The sequence below is a fragment of the Botrytis fragariae genome (genome assembly GCF_013461495.1).
Source record: "Botrytis fragariae strain BVB16 chromosome Unknown tig00000075, whole genome shotgun sequence".
In the NCBI taxonomy this organism is placed as follows: domain Eukaryota; kingdom Fungi; phylum Ascomycota; class Leotiomycetes; order Helotiales; family Sclerotiniaceae; genus Botrytis; species Botrytis fragariae.
In genome coordinates, this window is record NW_023500995.1 from 2026903 (window position 1) to 2053937 (window position 27035).

At 42.5% G+C, this 27035-nt stretch overlaps 7 protein-coding genes across 7 annotated transcripts; 5 read left to right on the forward strand and 2 right to left on the reverse strand.

The window, feature by feature from the left end:
• Positions 1 to 191: 191 nt before the first annotated feature.
• On the forward strand, positions 192 to 864 carry Bfra_006090 (uncharacterized protein; the record flags this gene model as incomplete). The annotated part of the gene is made up of 2 exons (XM_037336463.1): positions 192 to 259; positions 318 to 864. 2 exons carry the CDS (start codon positions 192 to 194, stop codon positions 862 to 864), a joined length of 615 nt encoding a protein of 204 aa, XP_037191673.1.
• Positions 865 to 1885: 1021 nt separating this feature from the next.
• Positions 1886 to 5168, reverse strand: Bfra_006091 (uncharacterized protein; the record flags this gene model as incomplete). Its single annotated transcript, XM_037336464.1, has 2 exons — positions 1886 to 2819; positions 3931 to 5168. The coding sequence occupies 2 exons, from the start codon at positions 5166 to 5168 to the stop codon at positions 1886 to 1888; spliced, it is 2172 nt and encodes a 723-aa protein (XP_037191674.1).
• A 1078-nt stretch (positions 5169 to 6246) lies between these two features.
• Bfra_006092 (putative peroxisome biosynthesis protein (pas10 peroxin-12) protein) lies at positions 6247 to 7641 on the forward strand (the record flags this gene model as incomplete). The annotated part of the gene is made up of 1 exon (XM_037336465.1): positions 6247 to 7641. One exon carries the CDS (start codon positions 6247 to 6249, stop codon positions 7639 to 7641), a length of 1395 nt encoding a protein of 464 aa, XP_037191675.1.
• An 868-nt stretch (positions 7642 to 8509) lies between these two features.
• Bfra_006093 (putative dicer-like protein 1 protein) lies at positions 8510 to 14694 on the reverse strand (the record flags this gene model as incomplete). Its single annotated transcript, XM_037336466.1, has 5 exons — positions 8510 to 11794; positions 11844 to 12854; positions 12903 to 13006; positions 13059 to 13776; positions 13828 to 14694. 5 exons carry the CDS (start codon positions 14692 to 14694, stop codon positions 8510 to 8512), a joined length of 5985 nt encoding a protein of 1994 aa, XP_037191676.1.
• A 787-nt stretch (positions 14695 to 15481) lies between these two features.
• On the forward strand, positions 15482 to 16744 carry Bfra_006094 (putative type 2a phosphatase-associated protein 42 protein; the record flags this gene model as incomplete). The annotated part of the gene is made up of 4 exons (XM_037336467.1): positions 15482 to 15690; positions 15741 to 16023; positions 16115 to 16662; positions 16714 to 16744. 4 exons carry the CDS (start codon positions 15482 to 15484, stop codon positions 16742 to 16744), a joined length of 1071 nt encoding a protein of 356 aa, XP_037191677.1.
• Positions 16745 to 20059: 3315 nt separating this feature from the next.
• Bfra_006095 (putative transcription factor cys6 protein) lies at positions 20060 to 21969 on the forward strand (the record flags this gene model as incomplete). Its single annotated transcript, XM_037336468.1, has 2 exons — positions 20060 to 20184; positions 20259 to 21969. 2 exons carry the CDS (start codon positions 20060 to 20062, stop codon positions 21967 to 21969), a joined length of 1836 nt encoding a protein of 611 aa, XP_037191678.1.
• A 1220-nt stretch (positions 21970 to 23189) lies between these two features.
• On the forward strand, positions 23190 to 26789 carry Bfra_006096 (uncharacterized protein; the record flags this gene model as incomplete). The annotated part of the gene is made up of 3 exons (XM_037336469.1): positions 23190 to 23514; positions 23599 to 24542; positions 24594 to 26789. 3 exons carry the CDS (start codon positions 23190 to 23192, stop codon positions 26787 to 26789), a joined length of 3465 nt encoding a protein of 1154 aa, XP_037191679.1.
• Positions 26790 to 27035: the final 246 nt, after the last annotated feature.

The window sequence follows — 27035 nt, forward strand, 5'->3', positions numbered from 1 at the left end:
TATTTCTTTTTTACTTAATGGCATGATTATCCTAGAATGTTGGGAATATCATTTAAGTTATTACTTATACCCGTCTACATATTTTTGGATATAAAGAATTCCTTTTGAAATCATATCATTTTCAACCCACACAAGTTGAACACTGAGGCTCTTCAATCTGAAATCAAATCTTATCCTTGCACACAATCAAAATGTCTTCCTCATCATCATCATCATCATCGTCATCGTCATCGAATATACAAAAAATCAAAAAACTCTTGTAAGTTCTCCCATACTATATCTTTCCTCATATTTGACACTAACACTCCACTCTCCAGTAAGCTCAAATCCCCATCTTCATCACGCTCCAACTCGCGCTCCACAAGCCTATCCACAAGCCCATCCAGCACCTCTCTCCACTCTCCCCACCCCTCACCTACATTCGACTCCAAACCACGCATCCAATCCTCCTCAACCATAACATCCATCACCTCCTCCCACTGCTCGCACTCCTCCTACTCCACCTCCCGCAAAGGATCCACATCCGGGCTCTCCACCTCTGGCCTCTCTACCGCCGCCGCATTCTCTCTCTCTTCCTCCAATCACACCATCCTCGAAGACTCCCGCAATTCCATCGACTCTCGGAATCGCATCGCGGGTCTGGGCCTCCGCGGAAGTGGAATCAGTATGGGAATGGGTGGTGCGACAACGAGGTGTAATAGTCTCTCATCGATGATTTCGATTGGGTCGTTGGAGATTGAGAAGACGGAGACATTTGGAGTGGAGATTGAGGAGAGGAGTGTGGGAGATTTGGATTTGGAAATTAGGAAGGAGAGGAGAAGGGGGAAGGTTTGGGAAGGAGAATTGGGGGAGTGGATGTGTTAGGATTTGATGTCTGGGTTGGGAGAAAGCCATCTTTGGATTGGAAACAATCATTTATAATAATCGCTTGGATTATTGATTTCTTTTGTCTTTTTTTTTTTCGTTTGGGAAGGATAGCGTCGTGGCTGCATAGCAGACACGCAGGTAGCAAGGTCTTAATAAGGACCGGAACTGAGAACAAGAAAAGCATGGATGGATAAATGGATGGAATGGTTATGGATATGGATATGGAAGTATCAAGGGCTGATTACTTGAGTATCGAATTGATGGGATGGGATGGAATAGGACATATCGGACTTTAATCGAGCCGATTTTTTTTGTTGTTTTTTGGGCTGGGGAAGAGGAAGCTAGGATAGGGAATGGATCTTATGTGTTATGATATGATGATAATGTTTTTTCTCAAAATTTTACATTTGTGATGGTGTGATCATGTGATTTTCATGTGATTGTGATTATGGCTCAGTGATGATATATCGAGAGTTGACACTATGAGGCGGGAAACTGGAAGGTGGAAGGTGGTGGTGTGATGTATGTACGTAGGTATAGGATGATAGATAGATAGATCGTCGATGATTGGTTCCTGGTAGATAGGATAGGATAGGATAGGATAGTATGGAGTTCTAGAGCAGTGTGGACTTTGGAGTGAGAATTTCCATCTGGGGTGTGTGGATGGAATTACTAGGTACATGGAAGGAAATGAGATAAGTGGAGATCAGAAGATAGGATTGGATAGGGTATGCGTGGTTTCTGAATCATTATTGAATAGTACGTGGGTAGGTAGATAGGTATATGAACATTTTACTGAAGAAAAGATTCCTAGGGTAGAAGTACGGAAAGAATTTTTTGGTCAGCAGATTATATCATCCTATCTCATCCCATCTGTATATCTATTCGAATTTGAATGCTGAGATAAATGTCCCAAGAACCAATTCAGCATACTCAATTCCGATTCTAACTCGAAGCATGATGTGGTTTTTCTATCTATGATATGATATTCTATGAAGTGGTGCAGTAATATAACAAATCACTGTCTAGCCGCGTAAAGAAACTCCGCAATCTCGGGTTCGAAAATTCCATCTTGCACCAAGTGGTCGGCGGCCTCGACGAGCCATGATTGACAATCCTTTTGGATGATTTTTTTGCCTAGGTGCGTCTTTGGAGAGGGGTATGTTAGTGTGGTAAATGTGTGATGTGGATTTGGAGTAATCTGCTGTGGAGGAGATAAGGGGTAGAAAATAAAAAGCCTTTGATACTTGAATAGAATTGAATATGAAAAGATCTCACACACCTCGTCTACCACGGAATTTAACGTCTTCCCGGGTACCTCTGCTTTTCTTACACTTTTCTCAAACGCACAGACCGTTCTCCTATACATATCCACATTCACACTCACACTTACATCCACCCCACAACCCCCAGCATCTGGTACTCTCCCCCCGTCAGCCCACTGCAATGGAATCCTCTTCGTAGGAATATCCTCAGTGGTATATAAATTATATTCATGCTGAATCTCAAAACGAAACCCATTCCTCACATCTCCAGTGGCGTGAAGACGAACGCCGATGGAGGTGTGGGAGGGAGATCGGATGAAATAGGCCCAGTGGTCTTTGTAGGGGTAGCCGTTGTATGTGAGGAGTTCTATGAGGAGGGTATTTGGAGGGCCGATAGGTGGAGGAGATGGAACGGGTGGTAACTTTGCTGGAGTGAAGGGTTTGGGGAAACTGGGGGGAGGAGGAGGAGGGGGTGGAAGTCGTGGAGCGGAGCTGCTGCCGGTGTTGGGGGAGTGATTTGCGTTTTGGAAATCATCTGATAATAGAGTGGAGTGATGATTCTCTGTTGATTCGTCAATTGTCGTAGAGTCCTTATCTTCAACGGGTACATGAGAAGGGGTCTGAGAGGTCATGATGATAGGGTCAATCTTTTCAATATCGCCAATATACACACTTTCAATAACGTAACTGCGACGAAAAACCACGAACAAAAGAAAAAATAGCTTAAGAAGTAAAACAAACCATAAAAGTAAAAAGTCTTGGAAAAAAGAAATTCAGAAGTTCCTTTTGAGTAGATTTCTAGGCAGTCGTTAATGTAGGTTAAATCAGCCTTATAAAAATGGGTCCGGATTCTGTCCGGGGTAGGTTAAGGGGGTCCCACAACTCTGTGCCGTGAACGTTGGTGGCGCTTTTGCTCTACACCACCTGCGTTATCTAGGTATGTGCTCTGGGATTTTATGAATGATGTATCTTGGTGATAAAATTGTCTGTTTTTGAATTACACAATATGAGATGTGAGCAAGATAGAAGATGTATTGTATATGAGGAATCGAACAGATGAAGGGGTTGCGAATTTTGAAGTTAGATAGCATTGATATAAGCGAGTGGATTATTTCTGTGATTAATCCATAAGAAAGTGTTCTTGATAATACTGCCCGTTAAATTCTCTGGGTAAATGGATAGTGAGTGAAAAAGCATCTCAATACAAAATAAAGTGCATCAAGCTATCCAATAACAGCGAAGCCATGCCTGACTTCCTAAATGTTTGCCGAATCATGTTTATGAGGTCTGTTGTTTTTGTTCACAGATCGAGTAGGAACTTTTGAACCTCTTATCAACGCCAAACCCTAATTTTAGAGGTAATTATTATTACCTGGATATTATCTGGCATAGTCTTACATAATGTGAGTGCTATAGGGCGGAATATTGGATTTCTATTCCGAAGGAGTTTGATAATACTATTCCGGGTCTAGAAAAACGACGCATAAAATATCTTCCTAAAAATCGTTCTGGATTATGAAACTTAATAGTTGTGGGCTTTATTTTTTGTTCACGAGGACATGGTTTTCGGATATTTGTTCAATCTATTACATTACTATTGACATCCGCTACTGATATCTCTAGACACTATGCGAAAATAACATAAATACACATGGTAAAGGGAAAATATTCCAACGCTCAATCTTGGAATACTTCCTGCTACCAAAATCCAACTCCGTGAACTACAAAAAGATAAACGCTGTTCCAATTTCAAAGCCCAAAATGAATAGAATTGACAATTTAGTTTTCAAGACAATACTTTCTTTTTCTTTCACGCAATAAATCAAGAACGAGTCGAATTTCATGAATGTCCCACATCAAAGAAGACGATTCTAGAATCTTTAGAACCCATTCAGACTCTACAGGATGTGTTTTATGCGCCTGAGCAATACCCTTAGGATAGAGAAAATTGATACATGCTAGACGGTACGGATTTACATCCCTGTGATTCCTCCAGAAGTTGACCCATTGATCTTCATTCCTCTCTACAGGCAATGATACGAGATCTTTGTCCACCTCGACGTTTCGTGACAATTGCTCTTTTGCCCACTGACATCGTAAATTCTGTTCTTCTGATGTCAGATCAGTAATCATGTCCCTGACAAATGAAATGCTCTCGTAAGAAAAGATTCCGCAATTGATGTCGGTAGCCTTGAGAACATAGACCCCATTCCAATCCAACTTCGCACATTGTTTTGAATCAAGGTGCTCTCTCAATGGCTCGAGAAGTGACATTAGAATATTGAAGCACGCGCACTCAAATGTGTAGTTATTGTAGTCTTCGTCTTCGTCTTCTTGTGGGTATTCACGGTCTGGTTGAACACACAACCTAAGCTCAAGTATTTTCCTCCTTCTTGGTGTTCCTACTTCCCCATTTCCTAACAATTGCTCAATAACTTTTTGGATTCTTGCTTTGAACAGTCTGTACAAGTCCGCGTCCTCAGATAAGACTGGGCCAGCATAATCCCCAATGCTACTAATGTTCAACTTGATGCGCCTGATTTGACTGCCGTGATGAACTAAGAACTTGTCCAATCTCTGTCGATTACTTTCAATAAGACCGGGGTATTGTTCATGCTCATTGTGGACCGGTATTGTTTCAAAATTGAAGTCTGCCGCTTCTACTATATCTATCCAGCCTCCTTCCGATTCATAAATCTCAGGGTATCCCAGATAATCAGATTCCTCGAGGTCTAGTGTAATCGGAATGATCGTTTCTCGATAAAATTCTGGCAAAAATCTAGCTCGCACATCCTTGGATATCGATAGCATATTGAGTGCATTCTTGATATGTCTCGTTTGAATTCCATAGTTAGAGAATCTTGAACTTTTGTCTTGAGCCTCCTTAAGAAGCTGTCTGAATATAGCGTGTAGAACTTCGTTAGGAAGATTGAGAAAAGTCAAGCGTTCGCTTCTCTTTGGAATGGGAGCAGAGGTCAGATTTGAGGTTCCGTTACGTTTGTATGTGAGATTGACGAATTCATCCGAGGAAGACATCTTGGAAATGTGTGAAATGATAGGAAGTTATAATATGATACCCGCGTATACAAGTATGAGTAGATGCGAATGTGTAAATGTACAAATATATATGGATATATGAACGTGTGATACGTAGAAGATGAAAAATAGTAACAGAGGAGCAGGTAATCTATTCAGATAAATAAAAGTATTGAAGATTTTTGTATGTCATTAAAAAGCTGAGAGAAGACTACTCCTCACAGTACCTTTTTTTGACATGTCTAGTCCAGACCGGAGCATCACTAGTCTATGAACTATTCAGCTAGATTTGTGCAGATCCAGATACTTTAAGCTTCCTAGTGTACTTACTTTTCAATTTGTTATCAAATCGTAGACTGATTTCTCAGATTTTGATCCGATCAAGCATATAAATGAATGGATGGAATATGAAGCATGAATTGAAGAAATAGAATAATTTAAAATCTAAGATATCCATGATAAATCCAGCCAGATTGTTAGAAACCCAGATATCACTGTTTTTGCCATAAACTAGTCACACCTTAGGGGGCCTAGCTCCTAGATATAGTACATGAAATAATATGAGCTACCCCAGGTTTTTTTCAAATGTAGAAATCTGCGGGGCGCACTCAGCAAGCTAGGCGAACTTGGCGAAGCATAAAATTACACGTGATGCTACATTATGTAATCATGGGCTTCAACCTCTCAACCTCGGCATTGCAGCCTCGCGATACCTTCATACTTCGAGAGCTTCTCATTAACAGACTCTTCTAACATTCAACTCCTTTTTTCATATCTGTCTATAATGCCTGCGGTTATTTATTATGCCATATGAATCACAAATAGCGTCAATTTTAATATCTTTCAATATTCATCTGATAATCTCGACATTGGCGTCTCTCTCAACTACAAGCTCATCACAATCGAATCGCGAAGCTGAGGATTGAATTCTCACACGAACTTTAACGAACACCACGAATATAACTATCTGCATTGTGTATCAAAGTTTGCCATTACAATCTGAGCTGTTCATCACAGCTTCTACGACCCAAAGTAGCCATTCAATACCTCGCACAGCAAACCTCACCGCGCATCCATAATGTCTTCAGAACCACCCCTCGACCCCTACAAACCCTCCCTATTCGAACTACTCTCCTCAACTCAACTATCATCTCTACTACCTCCCTCGCTGCATTACCTCCTAACCGTCGCTACCCATCGACATCCACGCCATCTCCTTCCAATCCTCAATTCTTTCCACGAACTCCACGCCCTTCTCTTCCTAGCAATCGAACATCACTACCTAACAACCTACTCCTCCTCCTTCGTCGAGAACTTTTACTCTCTAAAACGCGAACGAGCATTACCCCCCGCCATAGGTTCCTTGAAATTGACTGCCGAAGGCGCCAATGCCAGTCTACGAGAAGCAACAAAACTTACAACAAAAGATGTATGGAAAAATCTCGCTGTCTTGGTCGGAATCCCCTATCTTAAACGCCGCCTCGATGAATCCGCAGAAATAAATGCACCTCGCGCCCTCCTCGGTGCAAATTACACCCGCATGCCACCAAATCCTACACTCCGCCAACGATTTCTCCATTACTATCGCTGGTTTCTTACTAATGTATATCCCAGCGTCAACGCTGCGTATTATTTTAGCATCTTGGCATTCAATCTACGCTACCTATTTTCCAACTCAAAATCCGGTTCAGGAGTTTACTCCGACCCCTTCCTCTGGCTCATAGGTACTCGCATACGAAGATTAAGCCAAGCAGATTTCCAGGCATTTGAAGCCCTTGCAAATGCCCCCTCATCTGCGACACCAGGAGGTAACCTGGGTATAAGAAGTCTGTTGGATCCTAGATTAGCCATGGGAAGGTTAGGGGCTGGACTAAAGTTATTATTGCCAACAAGTATTTTTGCGCTCAAATTTTTGGAATGGTGGCATGCGAGTGATTTTGCGAGACAATTGTCGAAGAAGGCGACGGAGGGATTGGAGCTACCACCGCCTATCATTTCGTATACACCTTCTCCCACTACTCCCTCCAAACCATCATCCTCATCAAAGCCGGAACCCGCATCTCCAACATCCCCAGAAGATAGAGCCTCAGAGGAGCCCACTAACCCACCCATCTCGACTCTCACCCACCTCCCAATCTACGTTGTTCCTGCACCTTCTTCCTCAAGCACCGAGTCTCTAGAGAACTGCCCGATTTGCTTACAAGAAATAACGACCCCAACGGCTTGTCAAACGGGATATGTATACTGTTATACTTGTATCCATCGTTGGATCGAGGGGCTACACGAGTTACAAGAGACATTTATGAAAGGAGGGACAGAGGTTGTAGCAAGTGGTGAGAAAGATGATGAGAAGGAAAAGGAGAAGTACAGGGAAACAAGAGAAGGAAAATGGGAAAGTGGCGCAGGTAGATGTGCGGTTAGTGGAAGAAGGGTGCTGGGTGGCGTTGGGGGGTTGAGGAGGGTCTTGGTTTAAGTACGAGAACGCATTTTGGGATGGAAAGTCGGAGATATGACGAAATCTGGGATGAGATGATACTCTTCTCCAGAGTTTCGAGATCATATCACATCATGCCATCACCCACACTCAGCAAGAGAAGAAACAAAAAACCACAACTAGACGAAGTAATGTCCCTTTTACCAATTTTAGAAAGCGAAGCTGGAGCATTTCAGATCGGAGTTTGTATGCCACGTCATTTCATGTCATGGAATTAATAGAATTTTGGCGTTGCATTTCGATTTCACTTCAATATTTACTTACATTTCACATATACATATATAATGAAACGATCAAGTCAGCCAAAACTAAATCACCATTTCTCGAACACATAAATGAAAAGTTTTAGCTGTTTCTTTTTGCTATTCAACTATCATTGAAGAAAAAGCTAGCTAGCTATGCATCGGCCATGCATGTATGATCTATTGTCAGTGAGGAGAAATTGCCATCATCTCACAGCACATCGCATCTTATTGTGATCGATGAAAAAACCGGCTGTGTCCCTTGCAGAAAATGTCACACGTAATTATGCTTTCAAGCAATTGAAACTTATTGAACGAAACGAGAAGAAACTCGCTAGTGAAAAGCTTTTGGAATATCATCGTGTCGTCGCTGCCTGCTCACTAAAATTCTATGAAATCATCTGGTCGTGGAAAGCATGGTCCTGAAAGTCGTGTCGTGGATTGCGAGAAACGCAATGCTGTCTACCCATCATCGCGAGCAAAATGCCAAATCGTGTCGTGCTTAATTCGTGATCGTAAAGTCGTGATTGAAGTATCGAAAATCTCTCCGTCCGTTTTCTCATGGCTGTAATTCCACGCTTCAAAATCTCCCATAACTCTCATTTTTATGCTGTCGACGGTCCCGCAGCTTCATTCACCTTTTCATCTCCATTTAAATCACCATCAGCTTCCTTCAAAATACTTCCAACAACCTCTTCTCGATATCTCATACTAATCCCCTCCATCCCGTCTTCACGCTCAACAAATTTGATGTTGCCCTCTTCGTCAACAACATCCCCCTTACATGAACATCCGTATTCTTCTCTGAATTCTCGGACACTCATCCCCTCCAACTTTACTAAGGCTTTCCTAGCTGCACCTACCCTAGCATATCTCATACTTTCGGCAGTGGCAGTTGATACTACCTTATTGTGTACAATGACCCCGCAAATCACAACATTCTTTCTACCATCCTCTCCAGGTACTTCCTTGCTGACTGGTGCCCAGTCCTCACATCCCATGTTTTTTTGCAAGAAATTTGTAAGGAAAGTGGTCGGGTGCTTGTTAGCATAGGTGTCGTAGATACTCATATCATCAAAGTACCATCTAATATGCATTTCAAAGAACTTCTCAACTTCACCGTAGTTATACTCAGAGTCGACAAAAATGGCACCAATGAATGCTTCTACTATATCGGGAAGACATTTAGGAGGTTGACGAACGGCAATCCAATAATCACGAGCGTAATCGTCTTCTGCTTTACCGGCTCTCTTTGCGTCTGCTCTGGCTTGAATGAGGGCTTCATTAATATCTGAGGAATAATCTGCAATCATATTTTGAACTTGAGAATCAAGTGTCAGGAGATGTTTATGGAAACCTAATTTAACACAAAGAGCTCCAAGAAATTGGTTGGATACCATAGCCATCTTGTGCTCAGTGAGCCACTGTGGATCTTTTGTTGGATGGTTGTGAAAAAGGAAGTTGACACATGCCATATCGAGTAGCGAATCGCCCAAAAATTCGAGACGTTGATAACAAGGAATCTTTTCGTAGATGAACAAGTATGCCGGGTGGATAAAAGCTGACCTTAACAGGCGTGGGTGTTCAAAATGATATGGGTGTTTCGTCTCAACTTGTCTTGCCATATCCATTTGTGTAGCTGTAGCTACAGCAGTTTGCCATTTTGGTTTCTCATACAATTTGTAATAATCAGACCATACAATAGCATTATGGTTGTCACTATTGACGACTTCGGTAACGGCACGAACTGCATTATCCATGGATTTGCTTTCGTGATGACTTAGTAAAGCAGCGCCAATCATTGCTTCACAAACATCTGCGACTGACTTATCACCGAGCTTATGGGTATTTGGTGCCGTGGCTATCTTTCCTCTTAATAATTCCGGTCCCTCAGGATACCAAGCACGTCGGTTGAAGGCTGCTGACCGAATGTATTTGTAAAGTTCCAGTTTCAAAGCCGTGTTGAACAGATTTTTGTTGCAAATCAGACACATACGATCAACATGGTAGCGGAATTCATCACTATCAGGGTTCAGACCGTATAGAGATATCGATGTTCCCATCTTCAAGAAGCAGTCCCCAAGAAACTCTAATCGTTCATAATTATTGCCCATTCCTCTTTGAAAGTTTGTTTGTTCCTCACCGTGCTCTCCAGAATTGTCGGAATCCTTGGTAACCGCTTCTAGCGCAAGATCAGGACGAATGTCAAGATGTAATAAGTCTGTTGCTTCAAGAGCAATGAGATATGATTCAACCCTATGAATAATTGCAGGCAAAAGATAAGCCATTGCAACCACGGTAGTTGGAAGAGGCGATACCTTCAACGGTTCCAAAATAACAAAACACTTCTTTGATGTTTCGACCTCTCCTCCGTCAAACTCATCAAGCAAATTTCTCCGAAGTGAGATGTAGGTTGCTTCAACAACAGGCTGTTCTTCGTCAAAAGTTCGTCTTGTTCTAGCTTTTGCCCAGAGACTACAACTATACTCCATGATATTACTATTGTTCTTTCTAGCTCCCTTCCTTGGGGCCGTATTTGGTGGGACTGGATCCAATGGTCTGTATTCTTTTGTGATACCAACGGACCACAATTTCCGCGATCCATCAAAGGGATCAGTTATAAATTTATCTTTGAAATAATCATCGGGCTTTCCTAACCATGGCTTGAGCTCCCATGGTTTATCAGCTTGCTTGTTCTCGAAGTCTTCGACATATACAACTGTCTCCCAGTCGATTATTGACATTGGGACTTGTGATTTCCAGTTGATAATGGTGTTAGGGAAGTTAACAGGAACTATAAAGTAGGGCATACTATCGGGGTCTGATTTGTAGGCTTTACTGAACACGTCTTGGAATAAACATAGGGTGAACATATTGACTTGGTCAAGCATGTTTCCTTCGAGCGTAATTGAGGAAGCGAGAGGTACACACAAGACTGGAGAGTTTCGTCCTCCTCCGAAATGAAGAACAAATTCTGGCAAATCAGGCAAGGAAGATCTTGTCAGCAAGCCCAAGGGTTGAGATGCTCTGTCAAGACTATCTGGGGTTTTGAGAGACAAAACAGTCATATAAAATATGTTTTGTTTCCCTTTGGAAGACCATAAAGTTGGTTTAGTCTGCATATCATAAGCTTCTCGCTTTTTTCCGTCCACAGCCAAAAGTGCATTTCTCATCATGTGTGCCGATCTTTTGAACGTGGAAAGTAGGTAGTCGTTGATGTATCCTTTCTTGTGTAGAATCACACACGTCTCAAAGGCTGCGGAGCATTTGGCCACTTGTTTGGTTGTTGCTGGTCGACCAATTGCTCCACGTATGGGTGCTTCCTCTGGTAAGATGACCTCGCAAATAAATTGCTTATCGACAGTTGTGACGACATAATCCACCCGAAGAACCGACTCTGGGGCTCGAGGAAGTGAGTCAACGAAGGCGGATAGGACCGTTAAGCTCATTCTGTAAGTAAGTTTTGCGTCACTATTCGGAACAGGGTAGATTCGATGGCCTCGTTCCTTCTTGAGGAAGTAATCCATATTGAAATTGTTTCCAGTCAATTTGCGATCTTCTGGAAGAGCAGAAGCGAAGAGCTTTAGCATTTTTTCATGCTTCAAAACCTCTTTGATTGTACGAATCTGTTCCTCGTTGTGGTTCTCTACCATGTGGTAATACCTTGAATTGACATGCCTAGCACGACCTCTAGATTGAATGTACTGAATGACTGTATTGTACAAATCGAATCTGACAACGAGATTACAGTCAGGAATATCAAGGCCTTCTTCAGCAACTGACGTTGCGATAAGGCAGTTGATTTTACCATTGCGAAAATCATGCATGGTAAGAGTTTGCGATCTAAAAGTGATATGCATTTCCCCGGCCGAAGCAGACGTAGTACCAACCTGTAAGAGAGTTAGGAGTTATATTCAGTGAAGAGAATCAGTTACATACCAGCGGTGCAGCCTTCAAAAATGGTGTGCCGGCTTCAGGTGTGGAGAGAAGTGAGGCTAGAAGGCGTGCGGTATATCTCTCTCTGACAAACACGATACACTTGTCATTGGTGGGGCGTTGGAAACGATCTTTGAGGATACTTAAGAGAGCAACCACTTTAGTAGATAAATTGTTCGAATAGTAAACGCTTGTTGTGAGATCATCCGATAATCTTGATGCAAAGTGGGGTGGGTCAAAAGTGTGATTTTTGACAATGGATTTGGCTTCTTCGAGTTGTTCCTTCCGTTTCTCTAGCACTTCAAGTGGTTCCTGGACTCTTTTCTTATGATGCGCCTGCTCCGTTTTTGCTTGTAGTTTCTTAGACTCTTCTTCCTGAAGACAGAAAGTCCAGATCTGGTCAACACACCAAGATCCTAGAGTCCTACTAGCTTCTGTCCCGAATACAAACGGCTTCCGAAAGATAGGATTGTCCTTCAGAAGCGGGAGCATTTGGAGATAAAGGGGAGTATTAAACTTCGGGCCTAACGGATCATAGTAGGCAATAGTCTCAGGTTTGCCTTTGATTGAGTATTGCAGCAAGCTGGGATCTTCTGCAGTGCAGATTTGACTGTGTAACAGACCTTCGAGTTCCTCCGCAGCTTTCCTGACGTTATCTCTAGCATCTACAGGTGATGCTGTCATCCCAAATATCTTAGGCAGAGTGAAATCTTTTCCCGTGTCATTGCGATAGAAATCCTTGATAATCCTGGCATAAGGATGATCCTTCTTTGCATGGTGGGCTTCATCGAAAATTAGTAGATTTATTTGAGCCAGTGTAACAAACGAATGGTGCAAGCATTGACGTAAAATTTCTGCAGTGCACACAATGACCATGTTCGCGTCCATTCGTTTCTTCCACTTTATGTGATCGGACAAATCAGTTCCCGTAAGCCCACAGATCATATCTGTTGGCTGATTGAGATTATTTCTGAGTACCGAGTGTTGTTGATGACAAAGGGTTACAGAATCAACCTCATTAACATGTTAGTGTGGATATATCAAACATTATGTCAGACTTACCAAGAAGAATGAAACACGGTGAGGCTTGCCAATAGCTCTATCTTCAAGCTCTTGGTCTATGATCCATCGAAGTAAGAGAACTGCAATGAATGTTTTGCCAGACCCTAAAAATATTAGCCAGATTGGTAAAAAGAGAACGATCGAAGAAAAGCTTACCTGTATCAAGCACAGCTATAATATTCTGTTTTTTTGCCTTCTCAAATAATTCGAGTTGATAGTCCCGGGGACTCTCTATAATATGCTGTTTTTCTGCCTGGTCGATCAACCACCGAGTAGACTGAATTGCTTCATCATCCGCATGTGAGATCTTTTCTGTCTTTGGCTGTTTGGTAGCTTCCTTGAGAAAAACGTCAAATATGGCAGCATTTTTTTGTTTTCGTGCTGAGATACGTTTAATATCGGGAATGGCTTGGTTCATGTCCTCTTCCTCTTCATCTTCCCCATCCTCTTCAACAACAGGCAGATCTTTCTGGTTGAAACCTTGGTTATTGTCTAGAATTCCATTATTCGATTTGAAATTATCCAAGGAAGAGGAAGATTGATTTTCGAACTGGCTGTGGCTTGCTTGAGGATGCAAAGGCCGCCTAAGTTCTGCGAAAACATCATCCGTTGTTCTCGTAGCAAGTGCAAATGGTGTAGGGACTTGAATGATTGGGGACACACTCGCAGAATGTTTCTCCAGAGATAATGGATCAAGCTGTAAAGAAAAGTTCCCATGAGGGATTTGGTCTCCAGAGTCTAATGGTACAATAACGGGAGAACCTGCCTCATCCTTCTTGGGGAGTAGAGGGATTTTAGGATCTGGCATCTTAGAGTTTTGAGCTGGATTGTGGGTGGCTATTGCGGTCTGCTGTGTATTAATTAAGTCGGTGACCTATTGAGGACCAATTAGCCAGTACGGAGAGCCTTAATACATAGAACTAACCGTCTTTGCAACCACATCCGCATGGCGAGAAACTGGTGACAGCTCCATATCCGCAGTCCCAGCGAGGAAAGATTTGTCGAAAGTATCAGCTTGAGCCATACCTGTTCTTGAAACCTCTTGAAAGCCTTCACCCTGGTGAGTATCAATGATAGCTGGTTTCAGTATCTTTGGGTCAAGAGTTCTTGAATTTGCGATAGAAGAGGCCCGATTTCCCCTCAACCCTCCTGTTGTGCGGGGTATACTTGAAGAAGGAAAAGGATTCAATGATAAGAAGGCGGATGAGCCGAAATTCAGTTTTGAGGCGTGAATTTGGAGGAGGGGTTTAGCTTTTGGAATTTCCTCTTTCGGTAAATTCTGCTTTGGGGGAGTGAATTGAATAAGTTCAGGACTTGAAGACCTGGAAGACTCCTCTAGAAGGCTTGTTTCGGGCAATGGTAAAGTCGTGTTAGCAATTGGTAAGGAGAGGCCTTGCCCTAAATTAGTGAAAGATTGTTGCGCAAACAAGTTCGAAGCTTGAAATGAATGGGAAGATTTATTGAAGAGTGGCCTCTCTGGCTTCCTTAAAGGAGGTCCAAAGATAAACTCCAGTTTGCTATCAGGTGAAAGAGGGAGAGAACTTTTGGCATCACCTTGATTGCCTTTTGAAGATAGGGGAGTCTTTTCGAGATAACCACTGTTGAGATCTACTATAGCATTTCCATTGCCATGCGCAGAAGGTATATTTTCCCGAACAGTATACTGGGTGACGGAAGAAGACAAGGTTTTAGGTGGATCGATAGTAACAATATCATCAAATGATAAAAGATCCTCTTCATCTGAAGGAGCTATGTCTTTTCTTCCTACTTGTTGGTTTCCATTAGTTTCCATTGTTAATACCAGAAGCAAACACAATTAGTGTAAAATTGTTTGATGTTGCATTCATGCACGTCTTCCAGCGCATGCTGCAGGGTGGGATGAGGTCTACAGTACAACACTGGCAGGCAGAAGTCAAAATGTAGAAATGATGAACAAGAGAAAGGAAAAGAGGCAGGAAAGGCGCAATTACACTTTTAAGGAATGAAAAAGAGGTTTGTCAAGGTGCAATGGATATTTGCAGAGTGTTGAGAGGTGAGAGAGATTGAATTTTTGTTATCTGGTTGTGATATTGAGAAGAAGTGAATTTCCCCTCCCCCAACTGGAGTTTCATCTGATACGAAAAGATCAACAATAGTAATAAAGACTTTTTGCTGCTGATAAGTTTGTCATCATTTATGGGGCGTCGTTCGCTTGTGCTCCTGCTAGTGGCTGAAATATGCTAGAGATCTTTCCCGATTTAGAAATAATGAAGATATATAAAATTTAGAGAAGAATTGTAAAACTTTATTGTTAATTAAGCTGTATCTTGAGTTTACCTTGAGTGCCCGCTAGGTGCCCAGTAGGTTTACTTACCTATTGTGGAGAATTTATTATAGATCTGCCAAATCGGATCGAATCAGGAAGGCGGTCTGCTATCTGTTGGAGGCGGCCGCATGTCTCCAGCAATTTTGGGCTTTACAGCTAATCCCCCACTACAACATCACACTGTTGCCCTGACGCTCTCCCAAATTATTCATCATATACCTAGTATCTGCCGACTACCCCTAAATCCGCAAATCTCCTTCGAATTGCTTTGAATATGGCAGATAATTCTCTCAAAACCCTCTTCAATTCAGCAGAGCGCCAAAGACTTGCTATTGAATCATCATGGGATACAAATACAGAAAAATATCAGGAAGATGTTGCGAGCGCGCTCACTGCATACCAAGAATGTCGGCAGCTTGCAGATAGACTTGCATTATTCAGCCCAAACGAAACTTTGGAAGACATCAATTCTAGTGATATACAGTATGTTCGTACGCATGGATATAGGGCAGGAAGCTAATGATCCTGTTTAGATATTTGGTCATTCCTTACAGGATCGCAGATTTGGGTCAACGACTTTCCACAAATACTAGTGATCGAAAAGTAATTTTGCAAGAGGCAAAAAAATGTTATGAAGCATTTTTAACTCAACTAGGATATTATGAGATGCTATCTACTGCAGAAAAGAAGTTGTATGCTGAATATCAAGAATCGCCATCTACGTTCTCAACCATTTCCACCACAGATCCAACTGCAAGAAGGAATGCAAAAATCGCAAATTTTAAGATGGAGAAGGAACTTAAAAAGAAGCTGGATGTATGTTTCTTCGGCTCACGCTGGGTTTATTCTATGCCGAGCAGCCCTCAAACGAATCTTCTGACTCGGTGCAACATGCTAACAATCTCAGTTTCTGGCAGCAAATCCAGCCTGTCTACAAAACGATGAAGATGCCATTCGCGAACTAGAAATTGCCAAGCTATCCTTGTGTTCGCATAATGCCTTTCAATCACTCGAATCCATCAATCGCGAACTCGAGATCTTGGCTATGGCACCTGTGGGGCCACAAGTTCCCCAAGGTCAACAATCAGATGACAGAGAACGAATAGGAGGTTTACGCGGACCTGATGCAGGATACTCGGATCGCTTAGATATGAGAGATATAACTACAAATAACAAAGGGCCAATTTTGAGTACTGGAGGGAAGCCATTACGGCCATTTACTCTACTAGAAAGTAGACAAGCATTACAAAAGGGTGTATTCAGACCAGGGCATAATTTACCGACCATGACGATAGATGAATATCTGGAAGAAGAGAGAGCGAGAGGTGGTATAATTGAAGGTGGTGGAGAGGCAAGTGGTATTATACCCGAGATTGATCCTGATGATTTTGAGAAAATGGACGAGGAGACCGAAAAGGCTAGAAGGTGGGATGAATTTACGGAGGATAATCCAAAGTAAGTTAGAGCTTTTTCCAGTTCTGGAATGGATACTAATGATGTCTCTAGGGGCGCTGGAAATACTTTAAATAGAGGATAGACTAATGATTAATGAATAATGTGATACCAGTCAAGCCAGGCGTCGATAACTCTATTCAATCTCACTGCCAGGCGGAGACATTGGTAACATGTGCATCTGCAGTCGGTTTGCAATCACATCCAGCTCTGACATAGGGTCCTGCCAATTGATCACCGCCAATACTCTGCTTTTTATGAATTGGCTGGTGATAACTCCATGGATGGAAATTTGCCAAAGAGTGATTGCAATGAGAATAGGGGCAGTTTATGAAGCATTATAGATGCTTGATCGAGTTGCATTCTACGATGATAAATGAACCCTCTGCAGCGCTACGAATCAGCATTTATCTACCCAATGAGGTCTCGTTGGAGCAGAACAATGTTCGATAGACGGTTGCTGGCCCACGGATAAAAATTGGATAGTATTTGCAGAAAACAGCTGTTTGTAGGTATGGATAGCCTTCGAACACCTCCAGTGCAGGGTACCATCCCATCTAGGTATGCTCACCTATGCCCATCAGATGCTCCTTGCTTTCTAATACAATCTCGGAGGACCAGTTCCTGACCAAAGTATTTAGATAAGTTTCAAGCATTCGATCTTTAGACGATCAGTAGTATGTTCGTGTTTTTGGTAGGTAAGTGCATCCAACTGCTAGAATTCCAGCGAACAATAGTTCAGCAGTAACCAGTGGTAGTAATCGGACAGAATACGCGAGTGAGTTTCTCAGCACCAGACACTATTTTCTTTGCAACGCCAACTCTAAGAGCCCTAATCAGTTCCACTCTGCTGCACAATCTCCAAGTTCAGGTCGTTCTATAGTCGTATCCAATCCCATAGTAGAATAACTTTGGCAACCATACGCCCAATCACACGTTCGATCCACTAGCAATACCTTCCATAACAAATCATAATATTGACTTCAAGTGTGAGCCTTCGGAGATGAAAGTTTACGCTGCACTAACTCATCATATCAATTACTTAACTACACTAGCCTCCACAATATGCCACACAACGGAACTTGGGAGTTCAATTGGATAGAGGAATTTGCTGATTGAGATAACAAGAGGCATGCTTCTGATATAGATCTGATATCACTTCTTCAAGGAAATTGTCAAACACGCAGGTCAGTTTCGAATTAAACTTCGATCCGAGTTCTATCTGCAAGGTTGGCAAAATTGACCACAATAAACGTTCAATTACAAAGCCTGTTATCGAGGAACATTGTCATCACATCACGTGTCGTTGCTCATTTGCTGGTCAGAGAGCTCACCACATTTCGTGTAACCTTGGGCATCCATCTCAGCCTGCCATCTTAATCGTGGCCCTTTAACATTCATCTACCATTCCCATCGTCCTCGGACGTTCATTCACTGATCCAGACTAGACAACTATCCTATGTGTTGGATAAATGCTGACCACACAGATCAAGGAAGATTCCAGGAGTGCAGTGGTGAACTGTCCATCTGATTCATGGGCACTCCCTAGAACTCAAGTACTATGTGTCTGCCTCAATTATGTTCTAGACCTATAGGATGCATTTTCAATTCTCGAATTTTTAACGATAAGCTAACCAATAGGAATCACCACCGAACACGACGGTACTCGGCGGACATCTAAGACCTGAATAAAAGCTTCCGCCACTGGGCGGCATTGTAGGCTGAGCTAAGGTCGACTGCAGATTCACGTCCACGACGACTGTAATGTTGCGAGCGGTTCAACGATCGCACGAAGAAAACTGTCTAGTTATCTTATTCCACAAATCATTATAATTTATTTATATCTGCCGAAGGAAGCATAAAAAGGAAGGATGATTAGCACCTACATTTTTCATAATGCGCTGCATTACCAATAAAGGCGTCCTGTCACTAAGTACCCCCTGGTTGACGTTGCAGCGTTCGCTTCGGCACCTCAAAGGCGTCAATCAATAATAGCCTTACATCGTAGTAACGGCAAAACTTGGTCAACCACCGGAGACTGGAAGGCTATCATACGATAATAGAGTATATTGGTTCAAATGGGACACATTCAACTTTAACCCCGCCTTTGTTATTCAACGATTCAATAATGCACATAAGAACCAACATTTGGCTGTGTATGGCAGTCCTACCATTTGTTGTATCATACCTCAAATACAACCCTTGTCGAAAGAAAAGGAAGGAATCTGCTGCGGTCACTCATTTTCCATCAATCCCGATGACCGGGAATAATGTGTGTAATGTAACCTCAGCGCCAGAAATGAGCATGCGCATGCGATTCCATGCGAATTTATTGTCCTGCTCCGTATAATGCTGAGCACCCTCCTCAACACCAAGAGCCGCGACTTGCCCTCAACGTTCAACGTTTCATTCTGGTTGCGTACTTTTACTTCTCGTATTTGATATTATCTTACTATCTCGTACACCACTTCACAGATTTGGTTTGTGGCTTTATCAAATGGATGTACTACGCATGCTGACAGCTGGGGTGTCAAAGCGAATGTTTCAAGTAGATTACCCCGTTGGTTTTCTGACAGAATCGTTCCTATCCCTATCGTAAAGCATTTCAAGTGCGAATACCGAGATTCATCATTTGTAATAAAAAGTGCTACAATAGCCAAATGCAAGGTAGTGTAGTGCTTACCATAATGCGTTGGGGTATCACAACTTCACAAGCAATCTAACACGCAAGCAATTCAAGCAATCAAACTACTGCAGCCAGAAATAATAAGGTTACAGTGCAGACCCACCCCGTATCCACCCACCACGTTTATTCCTTATTCCTTTTTCGTTCGTTTCATTACGCCTCTATTCCTTATTCGTCGCTATTACGAGGATGCATGATTGGCATATTTAATCCCCCCCACTGAGATTAATCCTTTCAAAAGATTGACAGGACATTTCTCTCGTATCTTGTTGGTAAAGCATCTCATTTACTGGCTGATGAGACTCAATAATGGATCATATGTCGGCCACAACGTGGGGGTATTGAAAGTTCATTGGTGGGGGGAGCTGAAGCCTGAGCAGTAAGCGCTTGTGGGGACACTGGGGAGGAACCATCAACTCGGGAGGGAGGGTAAGGGTGGAGAATGTGCCAAGCATGATCAAAGGCGGATGTCACCCTCTTAGTGTAGGTTACGAAGCACAGCTTGAAGATGGTGTGCCGCAAAATCGAATGATATATGTGGGTGCGCCGGTTGAAATTAGTTCGATTTTTATGGTTCGAAATCCTTTCCTACTTTCTTTGCTTTACAACGCTCATGTTTGTCACGTATAAGCAGAGTGAATAAGCTGCGAGAATACAATCGAGCAACCACAAAGCTGATGATACGATATTGATCGATATTCGGAAGTTGTATCAATGGCAAACCAGATATATGCTCTTCCACAAACATGTCCAACATTAACTGCACCAATATCACAACCCAGAGTTAGACGCTCTCGTGCGAGTAAACCAAAGGTCAAGACTGGTTGTTTGACTTGCAAGTATGTTCACCGCCACGTTCATCCAAATCATGTTCATTTACACTTTTCAAGGCGATATACTGAACACATTTCAGATCAAGAAGAGTCAAATGCGATGAGGCAAAACCAGGTTGTATGCGATGTGTACGATTTGGACATAAATGCGAAGGTTACGCTTATCTTCAGAGATCCAGTTTGAAGGCCACTGTTGGAACCAACATCGCGCCACGAACGCTGATACCGAGAACTGGATATCTGCCCATAAGTCCCGCTACTTCCCCCACTTCTGTGGCTTCCAAGACCTCTTCTATCTTATCACGGCCAGAATCTTCTGTTTCTCCACCCTCGATATGGAGAGATCAGAGTGCTGAATCATGTTTTCGAAATTTTGTGAGAGAGATTACGGGGAGTTCAGGTCATTTTGAAGTTTGGTGGGGTCTCATATTCTCTGGATGTCAATCTTCGTCGCTCGTTTTTGATGCTGTACACATGATTGGATCTCTCGATTTGCGACCGAAGAATCGGGGAGTTCATATAGGAGCCTTTAGACATATGGCCACCTACCACGAATATTGCAACACGAAATGTTTGACGAAAAAGAGAACAGTGCCATTCTCGGAGGGCCTAGGGATAGGTGTAGGAATCATTGATATCGACGTGGAAAGCAGAACAACACTCATTACCCATCTACTTTCTAATATGATGGCTAGCGGTAACGAGGTCATCAGCCATGAAAGAGTCTCGACTATGTACTTGGGACTGAGAGCACTTCGTGAGTGGGTAGTCAGGACATATATTCCCCAAGGTGGTAGTCTCGGACCTATGTCGGAAACTGCTTGTTTGAAATGCTTTAGTCGTCTGGAATCCAGAATCTTACGATACGCGGATGCAAGACCAGAACATGAAAGAAGGACAAGTCTAGGAGAACCAGATATTGAAATGATGCCGGGCCGATTTTCCAATCTTACAGAGGCGAAGAATGATTTGGAAAGGGTTATGGTGAAAAGTATGGAGTGGTTGGCTTCGACTCTCAAACGACATGATTTTTCAGCACATCATAACGGCCAGGAAAACAATTCTCGCGATAATGGGCTATTCTTTGATATTGATCCTAAATTTGAGGAGGAAAAAAGAACATTAAGGGAATATGAACGCTGGAATCGATCTTTCTCGCCTCTTTTCGAAGACCGCCAAAAGAGATGCCAGTCAAATGATAAATTTCACTGTGATAAAGATTCGGATTTGTTGATGGCATATTTGTTAAGAATGAATTGGCTTTCCGGATACATTCTTATCGCCTCATCTAACCATCTCAATAGCCTCGACGTTGCCGAAGGAAGGTTTTCAGCACAATTACAAGAGCTAAAAGAAATTGCTAAAATACTACGCTCAACCCCAAGTTGGAGAAAAACTCTAGAGGAAAACGGAGATTTTGAACTCGCGACTATGATTCCATCGATGGTTGTGGGATGGGAAATTCGAGATCGAGATTTAAGACGAGTTGCAGTGTCGATGTTGTTGAAGGGGGGAAAGTATGATTATTTGAGTGGGAGGGAAGTAAGAGGATTTTCTGGAGCGGTGGGGAAAGTTATGGAGAGATTAGTGGAGATAGAAGAGGATGGGCCGGAGGTGGATAGAGTGTTAGGGAGGGGTATATCGCTGGCTGAGGAGACTAAGTGTAGGAATATTGAAATGGGATGGGATCCAGCGGCGAGAGTGGCGTTTATGAGGTGTTGTAAGGGAAATCCGAGGGGATTGGGACTACCAGGGTTTGAGGGGAGGAGAGAGATCATTGTTCAATGTTAGTTGGTAGGAGGGAACTGGGATGATATATTGGATAGGATATAATCGCTGAAAGATCGAGATAAATATAAAGAGTTCAAATGTTATACTGAATGGGATGGGATGGAATGGGATAGGCGTTAGATATCATGGGAAAGGGGGGTATATATGATTTATCACAAAGACTCACTTCAACACTCTTTAGGTAGGCTATCAGCCAAGGAATCAATTCTAGACTTCTTCGAACGTATTTCTCTGTATGTAAATGTCACTTGCTTGCACATTTTATCAATAGGTACCTACTCAAACATATACATCCAATTCTACGATTTACAGTTTTTATAGCTACGTCTAATTAACATGAATCAACACATTTATCTCCATTCCTAGATCCATCATAAACGCAATCCGAATCCAAATCCAAATCCACGTTCAACGAAGAGAGTCCGGTAAAAATCGAGTTCTCTTTCAGTCGGTCAATTAATCTAATTGAGGCTCAACTAAAAAATGACAGCTACTCACTCGGTCGCGATCATCAAACACGCTATGCATAATTGACAGGCTTATAATGGACCCTATAAACCGCCTCAGTCAGACCGCTGTGGGCCTACCTGTGGCTTGTGACCGGATTAGCCCTCTTTACTAATGGTTAGGTTTGGTTATCCCTGTGCTAGCTAGTCTAGTCTAGCTTACCCCGCCTTATCACGTTGTAGCTTGATAACTTGGATGGATGGTAAGAAAGAAGGCTTACCTTTTTTCTTCGAACGGTGTAGAATGGATTAGAGTCCACTTCATTTATTCAATCCTGTTCGAGTAGTTGTGAAAATTGTGAAGCTTTACTCTATTTGAACCTTTTGATCTTTGACCTCCTTTTGTTTGATTCACTGACTGATATACATTATACTAGATGTTGTTTTGGGGAGGCGGTCGTGTTGTTGCCTAGATCTACATTTATCTCCTCAGCCTTGTTGATTTTTGACTCTTACCTCGTATTTGGATTCGTGTACTGGACTATCGAATACCTTGGAATGGAGAGTTGAACTGGTAATTCATATTACTGGTATCTGCTATCGTTCTGAAGAGGCGGTCTTGTGGTTGCCTAGATCTACATTCATCTCCTCAGCCTTATTGATTCCCTGCTCTCGCCACATATTCAAATCCAAGCATCATCTCGTAACTTCAGTTGGACGAACAAGTCAACAAGTTTACTCTCATTCATTCAGTTACTCTCCTCAATAGCGATAATGGAAGCTTTCGGATCCAAGGACAACAGATCTCCTTCTGGAGAAATCATCTGGAATACTTCAAATGACATATTCGAGTTCTCCGATATGGAAATCGAGAATGTTGATTCGAAGAAGCTGGTTATCAAACAATCAATCACTAATGAATCTCATGAAGAGTTAAAGCTTCCCGGAGAAACAGAAAATGCGGAACGAAAAGACGAAGAAGAAACTCCGCTTATAACATTCAACGATGGATATCAAAAAAATGTCTCCAGATTTCCAGGTCAAGTGGATGAAGCGGATCAAAGTGTTGATCAAAAAGGCGGTCCAAGTTCAAATGATGGTGCGTATCTTCGAGTAAATCATTCTTCACATCTGCCTGGCCCAATGAGCTTTGATTCTATACTAACAACATATCGTCAAATAGTACGACCTCATTCGACTTCAGAGTGGGGAGATGCCGCCGAGCAACAACGCAAAGCTCGACAAGAACTCAATGAAAGAGATCACAATTCAGTCGAGTACAGCAAATCGCTTTTAGATGAAGGCGATACTCTGGTATACGTCTCATTTCCTGGAGGCATTACTTTCTACGACTTCAAGGGAGAACCACAGCCATATAAAATTTATCGAGCTAGTAGCGACAAGTTAAAAGCACTTGGTTCGGCGAAATTCTCTCGGATGTTCGAAGAGCGGCCACAACATTGGGCGAGAAAGAGAAAGGGTTTTCTACATTATCTACCAGAAAATATCAAATATGTACTTGATCTTACACCACTAGAAGAAGGCGATGAGGCAGTTGAATTGGTATCAGAATTATCCTGCTCGGCAGGAATTAGGAATTGGTACTTGGCTGAGAAGCGATGTGGTGTCGAAAAGCATCTGGTTGCTGGTGATGATGATATTCCTGGACCTGCCATCGTACCAGCTAAAACTGCCGAACAATTCGGATTAAAAGTTCCAGTAGACGGCTATATAGCCTTTCTTTCTTCGCAGTCAAGGATGGACTCGCCTGTCAACGATAAATTTGTTTTTACGTCTTTGGGTCGTACGGTACCTAAAAACGATGCTATTATTTCTGACAAGTCTGTCCAAGATTCGAATATGCAGAGAGCGATTAAGAATAGCCTGGAAGATGGCCATTTATTTATTGGGCCTTCGGGAAGTGGCCCGGTTGGAACTGCTCATGATGGCTCTACCGAAGTAGCGGGGTCAAAGAAAAAGGTCCTAGATTATTGTCCGATCCGTCATCGATTTGGAGTCGAAAACCTTCTTAGGATCATTCAAGGTAAAGTACCTAAACTGGATTCGGCGCCAAAAGTATGGACGTTATTTGTTTTGGCAAAGTATTATGAATGTACAAGCGTTGTGGTAAGAGATCATTCCTTCATTTCGACATTTTTAAGTCTAACTTCATTTCAGATTGACTACATAACCTCATGGATCATGAATGGAAATAATATTAAATTCCTCGAAGTTCTTCCCGAAGCCAGTATAAACATTGGGCTTGGCTTGAGATCACCTATGATTACAAGAGCTGCGTTCTCAATTCTTGTTTCTGAAGAAGCGCTCAATGTGGCTTCAAGAACTTTTTGTGAAGGTCTTGGTAGGCGAGCAGAGTACAAGTATCTTCGACCTCGTGAAGAGCTTGATGAAGATTTGTGGAACGTTATTCAACATGCCAGTCAAGACTTCTGCGATCGTGTTCAAAAAATAATTACCGACTTGGTGGATGAAAGAATGGCTTGGTTTTTGGAAATTCCAGAGTACAAGAAAATATGCAAGTTTGAAGACTATTGCTATAAGAAAAAAGATAATAGCAAGGAAGACGAAGCCATCTATGAGAGAAGAAAGTCGGTCATTCAGCGGTTACTCGTCAATCTTCGTCGATTTGTTCGAGGGAAAATTATTACTTGTTTGAATCAAGGACTAGAAGTTTTTGAGATCACTATGGCGAGTAAAAGTCAACGCGAAGCTCAATGGGAAGTGTATGCAGCTTCAGGAATTGAATCGAATGAGGGTTTAGATCCAAATTACATTTACAACGGTCTCGGTGATCGTGAAAGAGTCTTACTACCACATTTCTGGCGTCGTCTTCGAGATGTCTATTGGGAGGATGATTTTGAGAGCCCTAAACTCAACTCATATAATCCGCAGCTAATTCGTTCAGGAAAAAGTCTTGTGGATAGGGATAACATCCGCCTGACAAATACTTGCGACCTGGCGATTTATGCCAACGACTTTAATCGTGAGGTCAATCTTGCAGTTAATAAGGAGAATTACAATCCATCGTCGCGCTCGAATCCGTTACCTACTATCCCACCAGCTAAAACGAAGAGCCTGGATGAAGAGAGGCCTAACTATGCATTTATGAGTGCATACAATCAAGACCATGCATATCATCAGGCACGTCTATCAGGAATTAGAGCATTGGAACTTGAGCGTGCCGAATTCGATGAGAAAACAGATGATGCAGCATCAATATCCTCCGTCTCAACTGACGCTTCGACTAAACCATTACTCAATCTACCTTTGCGTTCAAAGCCAGATAAAGTTACGGTGGCAAACAGGAAGGATGAATATTATCTTAATGCTCAGCCGGGACCTTCAACCGAGGCGAAAGAGAAGTCGAAGAATTCTACACCGAACGTCCTCAAGAACTTTTTGCAGCATCTGGGACATAAATCACTTGATGATTATAAAGCGCACAGAGCATTCTTACTCGCGGGTATCCCGCACCTAGATTTGGAAACTGGCTCCTCTCTTCTATCGAAAGATACCCCAAACTTTACTTTCGCCAATACATCCACGCCCTTCTCTGCCAACTCCAACCCTTATCAACTAAACGAACCCCCTCACAATTTCAAACTCTGTTGTTTCCTCGACGAACTCAAATCTTACACGGACCATATTTGTCAGTCCATACTCTCCAAATCAGACGGATCGGAAAACAACATGTTGACGGATACATTACTCTGTTTGACCGATAAGGAATGGCAGTATTTGCCGCTTTGGGCAGGGGGGAATGACGATGGCAGTGGCGGTGTTACAAGCGCGGATGTACCGCCCGCTTATTATGCTAATGTGGGAGGATTGACACCCGGAGTCATGTATAAAGGGGCTAGTGGATTTGTGGGGGTAGGAACAGGAATGGGAAGTGAGAGGAATAGTAGTTTGGATGTTAAGGATGGGAGTGCGAGGACTGAAACAGAAATGGGAGCTGGGAGTCAAGTGGGGAGTCAAACTGGTATAGTGGGTGATGATGATGGTGAAAGTGATACAGGAAGTGTCTTCTCGACAGGAAGTTATGATATGGCTACTATGACGCCCACGGGTAGCGGAAGTGATTTCGAAATTGTAAGCTCTGGAGAAGATGAAGGGTTAGAGAGTGGTGATGATTTTACGATTGATGGGGATAGTGTTAGTGTTAGTGAGAGGGAGATGTCGGATGGTGAATTTGATGCGGAGGATAAGGAGAATGAGAAGGGGAAGGGGAAAGAGATGAACGATGAGATGATGGATGAAGATGGGAGTGATGGGGAAGATGATATGGATTGGACGGATCAGGAAGATATGGTATTGGAAGATGATTTGGAAGATTCTTTTACTGATTTGTAGGGTAGAGAAGAGTAGGGTTGGTTAGGGTAGATTTGGAAATGATGGAATAATGAAATTATGATAGGATGAGATGGGAGAGGGGAAAAAGAAAAACAGGGAATTAGGTAGCAACGACACAACGAAATATGCGATATCATTTACCAGGGCAATGAAAACATAGTACTTCAAAAGCGATTTTGAACCTTGGGACAGAAATATATCTCGTGATTCATAAATTATAAAGGAATCGGAAATCAGATTGCAGGC